Source organism: Grampus griseus (genome assembly GCF_964374135.1).
Source record: "Grampus griseus genome assembly, chromosome: 11".
Lineage (NCBI taxonomy): Eukaryota > Metazoa > Chordata > Mammalia > Artiodactyla > Delphinidae > Grampus > Grampus griseus.
Window position 1 is genome coordinate 43,220,702 of NC_139005.1, and position 10,702 is coordinate 43,231,403.

A 10,702-nucleotide genomic window follows, 5' to 3' on the forward strand; every position below is an offset into this window, starting at 1 on the left:
AAGGACAGTGAAAATGGGGGAAGATGGCTCACTTAGGGATGCTCAGGTGAGGGGTGGAGGGATGGTCTCCCAGATGTTCCTGCCTGGGACCACCCCTATCCCTTCCCCATTTCCTGAGTAGCAATCGGGCTGGGATCTTGTGGTGGGAGGGGGACAAGTGGAGCCACTGAATGCTTGGAGGAGGTTAGGACGCTGTTGACCCCAGGCTGCTTGTGTGAGCCTGAGAGCCTGACTGGGCCCCCTCACCCAAGGTCCCGCTCACACCCCGCTCCTCCAGGCTGCAGAGCCCTGGAAGGCAGCACGGGGGAAGGGGCCTCCTCACCTTCTCCTTAAGTCCTAGGCACCCGTAAGGAGGCCTGGGAGCCAGGTGGGCTCGGACCCCTGGATGAGCTGGTGAAGCGAAGAACGAGGAGTCTGAGCCCCTACCTCCACCCGTCAGCCTTGGTTGACCCCGACAAAATCCTGCCCCAAGCCTAAGATGCCCTAAAGGGGTGACACATAGAGAGCCGAGGGGTCGGGCTGGGGCCCAGACCTTCCCCACCCGCCGCTTTCCGTCTCGCCTCTCCCGCCCAGCCCAGCTCCTGCTCACCTCCCTTCAGAGACCCAGGCCCTGCCTCATGTGCATAGGCGGCAGAACCGTTTTGTGCAAACTAGGCAGTGACCTTGAACTGGGCCGCCTTGGCCTCTCGACTGTTGCGGGAGAAGGCAGCACCGCGCGGTATAATTTCGACCTCGGTTTGCCTGGGGAGCCCGAACACTGCGGCTCACAGCCACTCCGCGGTGGCCTAAGCCTCCTGCAGCTGCTCTGCCCCTGCCACCAGAGCCGGCCGTAGATTTTATAATAACTCCTTTCGCCTGGCTCGGCGGCGGTGGGGACTCGAGTACCCGCGCATAGCCCGTGAAGATGCAGGAGGGACGGAGGCTTAGACAGAGTCGGTGCGGGAGAGGCGGCGGCGCATCCAGCTGGTGGATGCGAGGAAGCAAGAGGGCTGCCGCGAGTCTTCAAGGAAAGCCTTGGACCACATCCTGGCCTTCAGTTTTAGTTAACCCCTGAGTTAATGAGCGGGCCATGGTTGAGCCAGGCCAGCTGCATCAGGAACCTGTGGTCCAGGGTCCAGCAGGCAGTCCACCTCTTCTAATCTCGTGATTTGATGAATGCGCGGAAGAGCGGGCGCAGAGATTGCTCCGCGGGTCCAGAGCCTTGCCAGGCCAGTACAGTTTTCCATGTGAGCTGCGAAGTGCCGGCGGATTGAACCCAGCTAGAAGCCGCTGCCCAGCGCCTTCGGCTGCTGCGAGTCCTAAGCATTCTCCTCACCAAGTCCCCCGTCGGCTCCTGGAGAGCAGCTCTCGCCGAGGCTGGATTTAGATCTGAAGCTTTGCACCCGAGCCTCCCGCCGGTCCTGGGGACCCAGGCTGGGAGCGGAGCTCTGCAGCCAGTTAGTCCGAGTAGGGTTAAGAAAGGGGCGCCTGAGCTGCGTGTGCGGCGGGGAGCCTTAAAGGCGCACAGAACCGCGGTGGTACACGAGGAGGCTGGGCGCCTAGATTGCCTGGGTCCTCGCCGGGGTCCTGATAACCCTTAGGTTCCTAGTGATCCTCGAGTGGCAGGGCACTGGGGATGTGAATTTTGCTGATGGGCCTCGGCAGCTCTCCCCTAGAGGAATCAGGTCGGCTGCACGGAAGGAAGAGGGGGAAGGAAGAGGGGTTTGTGCGTGTGCCAGTGCCCAGGGTCCGAAACGTGGGGAAACTGGTCTTTTTTGATGGGGCCAAATCGGACCGGGAGAAACTGCGTGTCTGGAAGAAGGAAGTCCTCACTCCATCCTCATTTCCCCGGCATTGCATCTGCCGCCCTGTGGCCGCCTCTCTGCGTGCTCAGCGGCCTGGCCGGGAGGGCAGCGAGCACAGCTCCGGGCCTGAGATTTTCGAGCTGGCGAGGGATGCGAAAAGGCTAAGACCTTCCTCCTGGCGTCTCCCTTCTAGGAGATTGGAGTCATCTGGGAGGGGAAAAAGAGAATGGGGAGAAACCTCCACCGCACAAGGACTAGCGATTATCTCGCTAAGCTCAACTCGGCCTCCCCCACACCAACAATAGCGGCTGAGCGCGAGGCCTGGAGGCCTGGAGACCTCGCCGCCGGTGCAACGTTCTGATTGAAAACAGCAACGATATTAAAGTCACACCCTGTTTATCTTTATGACCAAAAATAACCCCCAAATAAATTTTTAAAATTAAATATTCAGTAACGCTCATTAATGCATCTTGAAAAGAGGCATAAATAAGATGTTGGAGATGCTGTGACGTGGATTTTGCAGCCGAGGGATGCTCTGTGCAGCCGCGCAGCCCCTTAATCAATTAAGCACGAAAAGGCCAATTCAGGCTCTCTCCTGCCCGCTCCTCGGCGCCCCGGCTCTCGTGGTTCTGACTGAAGGTGACTGCGCCGGGGCTGGGATCCCACCGCTTGGCTTCGGTTCTGGCAAGTGGGCCCGGCGCGGGGCGGGCTCCTGGGGGGGGTGGGCGGGAGGGACCTTGGCCGGCCAGGGCAGGGAAGGGGAAGAGGGGCGAGGGGCGGGTGCCGAGCTGCGAGCTGTGCCGGGCTGGGCGAAGCCCGCGCGGACACATTTCTGTCCCAGCTATGGTTTGGGATATGAAATCGCCCAGGGAGCTGTGGAATTCGAAGAATCTGCGTTTCTCTCTGCCATGTCCTGCAGAAGAGAGAAAAAGAGGGAGATGAGAATCTTCTGTTTCGCTCTGCTTTTGTAGCTTCCGCTCGTTCTCAGATATTTAACTTTCACCCACATGGATTTCTTTCTCCCAGATTCTCTCAGACTCACGTCTCCCTCATTTTCTCCAAATCTTCTGGTGTTCTGTCATATTTAGACTTTTGCTGAACTATTGATCTCACCTGGTATTACTTAAAGCCATGCTTTTGCTGGAGCCCGAAGTAATCGCATAGAAATCTGAGTATTGTGTCTACTGGACTCCAATAGAATACACCTAGTTTTGAGGGTTTGTTTCCTTTTTCATTTTAATCTGTTTGGCTGTGTCTGTGGACTTGGTTGAGACCGGATTGTGGTTTCCAGATGTCGATTAACTTCGCCTATGGCCAGCGTTGGGTTATCAGCCTTCTGTGGAAGGAGCTACTGAGGTTAGCACTATAAAAATAATTTTAAACCCCTAACAAGATAATTCTCTGGCATTCTTTCCCTTAGTCCCAGCACACCTATTGGGCTGGGCACAGTTATCTGATGGTCCCAGTGGTATGCTAGGCTGGTTCTGGGGTGTGAGTGTCTCCTCCACAGTGGGAATCAGGAGCCTCTTGGGCCAGCCAAGCCCTGCTGGGAGCCCAGAGCCTCTTGCTGCAAAGTCTCCAAGAGACGCCCCCAGAAGCCCCCCTGACCCACAGAAGTCATGGAGAAGAGTAGTTCAGCCCCCAGATTTTCAGGAGCAGGCAGGCAAGTCCTCATGGAGCTGGGCGCTTCCTTTTTCTGCTGCTTCTGCCTCTCTTCTGCATCCCTCCTCTGACGGTGAGTGAAGGTGTGTGGCTGGGTGGCTCCCAGCTGGAGAATGGGGAAGACCCAGCATTAGTAATCCTCCCTGAGCCCTTCCTGGAGGAGAGGACCCCAGGTGTCTCCCTAAATTCCTGGGGAGAAAGAGCTGAGGAAAAGGAGCACAGCAGCGGCAGGGCTGGGAGAGACAGCGGCAGGGAAACCTGTCTTTACCCCCACTTCTCCTCTACTGTAAATAAACCCCGAGCCAAAGGGCTCATCCGTCTCCTTAAACAGCCAGTAAACTTTATATGACACAATATCTAATAGTAATTTATTGGGGAGATATTGTAAATTCCAACGGTTTTAGTTAATAAAGGAGCTAATTAAAGAGGGACGGGCTGGGCTCGGCCAGCTGTTGGTGAGAAGATAATACATCTGGGGGGGTAGTGCACGGTGCAGAAGCGTGTATGTGCGGGTATTTTTGGTGTGGCTTTTTCCCTCTTGCCCCGTGTCGGGCGATTGCCTCGATCTCTGCGTTAGGTTTTATATGATTTTTTAAAAACCAGAAGCCAGAGAATAAATCTGCCCCCGCGGTTCGTTCCCTCCCCCCCCCCACATTGGGGAAGGGGGAAGTTGGAGTTGGTGCGGGGTGGGGGGATTCTCTGTCCCCACCCATCCCCCTGGCGGCGGCGCCCACGTGAGCTGGACGGCCAATGGGTGGCCGGTGCAGGTTTAACTATGTTTAATGTCAGATAGCAATAAAGTAGAAGCTGCCGGTCGGGCCCCGCGGAAATGGGCGAGCATAATCTCCTGAATCCCGGGTTTGTGGGGCCGCTGGTGAACATCCACACGGGAGACACCTTCTACTTCCCCAACTTCCGTGCGTCCGGGGCGCAGCTGCCCGGGCTGCCTTCGCTGTCCTACCCGCGCCGCGACAACGTGTGCTCGCTGCCCTGGCCGTCGGCGGAGCCGTGCAATGGCTATCCGCAGCCCTATCTCGGCAGCCCGGTGTCGCTCAACCCGCCCTTCGGCCGCACGTGCGAGCTGGCGCGCGTGGAGGACAGCAAGGGTTATTACCGCGAGCCGTGCGCCGAGGGCGGCGGCGGGGGCCTGAAGCGTGAGGAGCGCGGGCGCGACCCCGGCCCAGGAGTCGGGCCCGGGGCAGCGCTGCTGCAGCTGGAGCCGTCGGGGCCGCCTGCTCTCGGTTTCAAGTACGACTACGCGGCAGGCGGCGAGGGTGGCGCGGGACCCCCGCACGACCCGCCCTCGTGCCAGTCGCTGGAATCCGACTCCAGTTCGTCCCTGCTTAACGAGGGCAACAAGGGCGCCGGCGCGGGCGACCCCGGCAGCTTGGTATCGCCTTTAAACCCCGGCGGCGGCCTCGCGGCCAGCGGTAAGGACCCCGGCCCATTCGCGAGGCTACTCCGGACGGGACGTCTGACCCGGGGCGGGGCGGGGGGGGGGGTGGGCAGTGTAGGACTGAGCTAGGGCCTCCTGGGGTGACAGACTGTGTGGTGAGGAAGCGCTTCTTTTAAAAAAGGGAGTTGGGGGGGGCAAGCCCTATAAACATGTAAATATCCCCGTAAAAGAACTAGAGATTCCCTTTTTCCTCGGCCTGCAGCTGGAGGGGGCAGGGAGCTCCGGAGAAAGGGGATTCTGACACACTTCCCCAGGCCTTGGGGGGTGGGGACCCAGAGGCTGGTCCCTGCCCTCCCAGGGCCTCTCTTTCCACCTTCCCACAGGCCCCCATTACCTACTTTTTTTTTTTTTTTTTAAAGAAAGGCCAGTGGTTGTCTCTTGTCACTCGCTCATGTCTGTTCTAACTAATCAGGACCCCATCCTGGAGGATGTGAGAGGAAGGGGCCAGGATATCCTGGAGAAGAAGAGGTTTGGGGAGAAGTGAGAGGATAGGAATTTGGAAGGTTCTGGGATACTGCAGTGAGAAGTAGGGGAGGCAAGGAGAAAGAGTGAAAGGGGAAAAAGAGATTGATGGAGGCAGAGGAGTTGGTGGGGATGGGAGTCTTCCTAAGAGAGGAGAGGAAGAGCCTGGGGTCGGGTGTTAGGCCAAGGTGAAAGGGGCTGGGGAAGGACCGACGGTACTGGGCTTGTCACCTCTTGGTCCCCTGGCCAACCCTGCTGGTTCGTCTCCACCCAGGCGCGCCCTGGTACCCGATCCACAGCCGCTCACGGAAGAAGCGCAAACCCTATTCGAAGTTGCAGCTGGCGGAGCTGGAGGGCGAGTTTCTGGTGAACGAGTTCATCACAAGGCAGCGCCGGAGGGAACTCTCAGACCGCTTGAATCTTAGTGACCAGCAGGTCAAGATCTGGTTTCAGAACCGCAGAATGAAAAAGAAAAGACTTCTGTTGAGGGAGCAAGCTCTCTCCTTCTTTTAGGGGGCAAGACACGGGCGCCAGCCCCAGACTGAGCCTGTCTCTGGCAGAGAGCAAAGAGGGGGCACTGCCTGGGACACAGTCCCCGCTTAGAACGCCAGGCGTCTCTGGCAGGTCCTCCTGGGACGTCCTCTTGTCTGTTTTGTTCGTGGTTCCCTCCCACACACCCCCCAGCAGACCCTGCCAGGTCCCAGAGAGAAGGGAAGAACCCAGCCAGGGAGAGGAAGCCCACAGCTGCAAGGCAGGGGGTAGGGGCAGGGAAGGCTGAGGCGCTGGGGAGGGGCTAGTTTGACATGGGACCGGGGCGTTGGGCCTACGTCTGAAGATCTGGAGGAAAGGTGACTCAGGCGTCCCCTCCCACCACTTTCCTTCCGTGGTCTTAGGTCTGTCTGCCTGCAGGAGTAGGCGAGGGTGGGGACAGTGGGACTAAGGCTCTCAGAACTTGCAGTTATTGGGGTTAGGAGAGGCTGCGAGGAGGGAGCAAGAGTGGAGGATGGGCAGAGAGCAGGGAAGGGGTCAGGGTAGCTCTGGGAGGGCAGAAGGAAGTGGGGGGACCTAGGAGGAAGTGTGGTTTGGGAGAACAGAATGATCAGCAATGTCCAGGTCCGCTGGGGTCTGGGTCCTCCAGGCCTGGACACAGAACAGGCCCAGGCATAAGCATTTGGCAGACCCGGCTGTGGACAAGGTGATGATCAGGCTTTTGTCCCCTCTAGGGCAGGCCACCCGAACCGTCTCCTGGTCCCCAGCCCTCTCCCGAGCCCCCTGCGCCCATTCGCTCACAGGTGTGCTGCCATCCACTCTTCCTGCCGCTGTGGCGGCTGCGGACCGGAAGCCGCAAGCGGGGAATTGAGAGCTGAGCGGACGCAGCCTCGGGTTCAGTAGCCACCCCAGGGACCCCCACCTGGCCCTCCGGGAAGCCCAGGAAGCTGTAAAAGGAGCTGCGAAGCGCGGCATTGATTGGCCGAGAGAGTTTCTGGCAGCCGCTGCAGATTCTCCCTTCGCCGCTGGCGTTCACGGTCACGGCCGGCCGGAGGCTGGACCGGCGTAATTTACGAGGCGGGAAGAGAATCCGCCCCTAAAAGGGGCTACCGGCCGCGGAGGCCCCCGCTCAGCCCGGGTTTCCCAGGCTGGTGACAATGAAGGAGGGGGCACTGCAGCCCCCCACCCAACTCCTTTCTCTCTTTTACCCACCCCTACTCCACCTGCTCCCCAACGGCGCCCTTTGTCTCAGGATCCGCTGTCTCCGCCCCCAGGCCAGGGAGCCGCAGATTAGGAGGACCAGAGCAGAGGGAAGGGCACATCCCCAAAACCCACTGGAGGCCAGAAAGTGGCTTCTCCAGCCGAGGGCCTTTTATTCATAGCCCCCTTCAGGCCCCAGCCCCAGCCCAGTAGATCCCAGGCTGGCTTCCGAAAGAGAAGCTGTGAAGGAGCCCCCCTGCCTTCTTGCACTCTGTTTTGATTCCCCTTGGTGAGAGTCCCCCAACCTCCCACCTGCTGACCCACCCTTGCCAGGATCAAGAGGGCGAGAAGCAGGGGAATGATGGGAGTTAAGCCCAGCCTGGACAGTGTGAAACTGGCCCGCCAGCTTGGAGTTCTTCCCACCTGGGGAAAGTCTCTCCTTCCACACCCTGGAAAGGCAATCCACTCTCCCACCAGATTCAAGTCCCTGTGAAAGACTGTGCAGAGGCATGGGCAAACATATAGGCACAGCTGCCCAGTACAGCACTTGGCCCACACCACTCTCCTGACTGTACTTGCAAAGAGGCAGCCTCATATCCCCAAATACAGCCCTGCAGAGTAGCCGTACAATCACATACCCTCATCCCGCACTGGGCACCTGACACACTTCCCCACCCACATTAACCTATGTACACGTTTGCAGAAATCACCACCGTTCCAGCTGTCTGCACACTCCCCTGTGGGCTGGCGCTGGGTATGAGGCACTCCCCTCTTTGCCTGGTCACCAATGTACCCCTTCATACAGCCCCTCCTGTGACCTCTTGGTCTCTGGGGTGCTGGATTTGAGTTTCAGCACTCCAGCCTGACTCTCCCAGCTTAATAAAGGAGACCAAAACACTCCAAAAGGGGTAGGGGGACAAAGATATGCAATATTCTCTTCCCGTCGCTTTAAACTTGATTTCTGTGAGCTTCTCTGTCAATCTGTGTCCTGTTCTCTGTGTCTGTTGCTAGTACCTAGCGTGATCCCTGTGGGTAGATGCCCTCCTTTCCTCCCTCCCCGGTTCTCTGTAGTGTGCCCTCCTATGCAAACGTCTGTCTCTAGCACGTTTTCCCTTTATATAGTCCTTGTACAGAGTTGCTTCATCATATTAATATTAATAATAATAATTAAAACATGATGGTATGATGATGTGATTTTTTTGAGAGAAAAATTTTAAACTGGCTCCATACACACGGTCTCCTATGCCCAGAAAGAATGGGATCCCCAACCTCCTAGCTGTTCCCCCACTTTACTTTTTCCAGCCCAGGTGAATAATAAAAATAATAAACGTATAATAATAAAGGAAGAGCGGTTGCAGGGGCAACAAAAATATACCAGCAACCAAGATCTGTTGATGAGCTGCCATCTCCAGTCCCAAGCAATTACTAGCAGAGAGAAAATTGGGGGATGGTAGATTAGCGGGGAGGAGAGGGATATCTGAGGAGTCGTGGGGTTGTAAAAATAATGTGGACAGCCCGGAGGAGGCTGAAACTACCTTCAGCACCACAAAAAGGAAGTCTGAGCTGCAAGATCTCCAAGCAGTGAAGCCAGGGTAGGGGCAAGAGCTGGTTGGAGCTGGGATGGTGAGAGTGCTATGGGGTAGGGGCAGGGGTTGGTGGGTCCACACTTCACCCTGATGGTTCTAACCCTGTGGCTTCACTCTGAGAGCACATTTTGTGCACTGCAAGATGACTGGAGAGTGTACTAAAGACCCCTTGAAGCTGGTGAAATAGGCTCCGCCTCTGTCAGCTGCGGCCCCTCCAGGCCGTGACAGAGAGAGGCCCAGGTCCAGGCCAGAGTCTAGTCTCAGCTGAGCCCAGGAGTCCTCTGCACCTCCACCTCACTCCTTCCTTATGGATGGGATGCCCTCCCTCTGCCTCCACCCGTGAGCCTCTGATCCCTGAGTTTCCCTTTCTCACAGCCAGGCTCCAATCACGAAGTCTCCTCCAAATTCCCCCTCCACCCTCCTGGGCCTGCTCCAGAATAACAAGAGCCCCCCTCTGAGCCCAGCCTCCCGAGCCACGCCTCCTGCCCTGAAATCTTTCTTTCTCTTTCTCCCCTCCTTTCTTTACTCCTGCAACTAGGAAAAGTAGCAGATTTAGACCAAATCCCATCCTCCCTTTGCCCCAATCCCCTGCTGAGTGTGCATCTGAAGGATTCGGGCAGGAAGGAGATCCCAAGCTTTAGGAGTACTCCTATAAAGGGCCCACAGAGTTCGGGGCAGGCTGGGGACTGGATAGCTTCTGGCAGCCTTGAGCTGGTGGTGTAGGGGAGGGACTGAGTGGCTACCCTTGAGTCTGAATAAAGGTTGGGGGAGGTCTGAATCCCAGTGAATCCAGGCAAGAGACTACCCTCTTCTTAAGCCACATCTATACAGGAAGAGTTAACAGTGAAGGCATTTCTGGCTAAATAGGAAAGAGGGAATTTAGAGAGGTCAGGAATAACTGGCCTTTAATTTATTCCCTTGATTTATTCCCAGAGACACTGCAGATCTGAGAGAGAAGGTTCCTTGTTGGGTTTTGTCTATGCAGGCCCTGAGACTCAATAACTGGGGAAGCTGTCAGAGAAGGAAAAACACTATAACCTCCTCCCAACGGCTGAATAACAAGTCCTTGGGTCTCCTGGCCAAAGAGAAGGTCATGGCTGCAGCCACAACCCAAATACCCAGGACCTGGCTGAGCTCTGGATCTGGGCAAAGACTGCATCTATTTTGCAAGTATTTGTCTGGCTTAAGTCCTCAAACTACAATTTACTCCACTGATTTAAGACAAGGCACCCTGTGTCTCTAACTGGGTCTTGAGGAACAAGAAAAGGAGAGAGTTATCTGGATAATCCAGGTAGAAAAATAATTTCACTGTTGTGTATGTGTAAGCTTATGCCATTCAAATAAGTTGTGTATTTGGTCCTGATTATCACCCAGTTCTACTCCAGTCTGAGCTGCGTACACGCAGCTAGGGTATTTAAAGCCACTATCGAGCGGGCGGGAGATGGGCCCGGCAGCCCGGGCTCTGTGGATGCTAATGCAGCCGGAAACCCGGCGCGATCGATGGCTCAGACCCAGAGCGGTGCAGGGACCGCCGGCCCCGATCTTCGAAAAATCAAACCCCCGGGACCTTGGGTTCCGGACCGGCCGGAGCTCCCGCCCATCCTCCCCGCCATTACCAGGAAAGCAGGAGCGGTTTTTAGGCCCCCGACCCGTGGGGGAAACGCACCCCGCAGCCCCCAACCCTCTCTGCGCGGCAGGCACAGGGAGGCGCCGAAGGTCTCGGTGTAATTTAGCGCGAGGTGGGCTGCAGGCCTGGGATCCCGCAGCCGCGTATAAGCCGAGCGTTAGGCTCGAGCGGCCGCCCTTCGGTATCCGCCTCCGTCGAGACGGAGCTGCCGGTTTTCCGCGGAGAAGCGTGCGTCCCGGGCCCTCCGCCACCGGACGCGCAGCACCGCGGCAGCTGGGGTCCGAGCTCGCGATCGCCGCTCAGGGGAGGCCCCGAGACAAAGGCCCGCCGGCCGCTGGTGGCCGACGCGGGCGCCTGGCCGCTCGCTCCCCTCCCCGCGCCCGGAGCGCTCCGTGCCCCGGCCCGGCGGACAGGGTTCCGGGGCCTCAGTCCAGTT

At 57.7% G+C, this 10,702-nt stretch overlaps 1 protein-coding gene across 1 annotated transcript; it reads left to right on the forward strand.

Moving 5' to 3' along the window:
* Nucleotides 1-4,275: 4,275 nt before the first annotated feature.
* On the forward strand, nt 4,276-5,877 carry HOXC12 (homeobox C12; the record flags this gene model as incomplete). The annotated part of the gene is made up of 2 exons (XM_082666043.1): nt 4,276-4,876; nt 5,639-5,877. 2 exons carry the CDS (start codon nt 4,276-4,278, stop codon nt 5,875-5,877), a joined length of 840 nt encoding a protein of 279 aa, XP_082522169.1.
* Nucleotides 5,878-10,702: the final 4,825 nt, after the last annotated feature.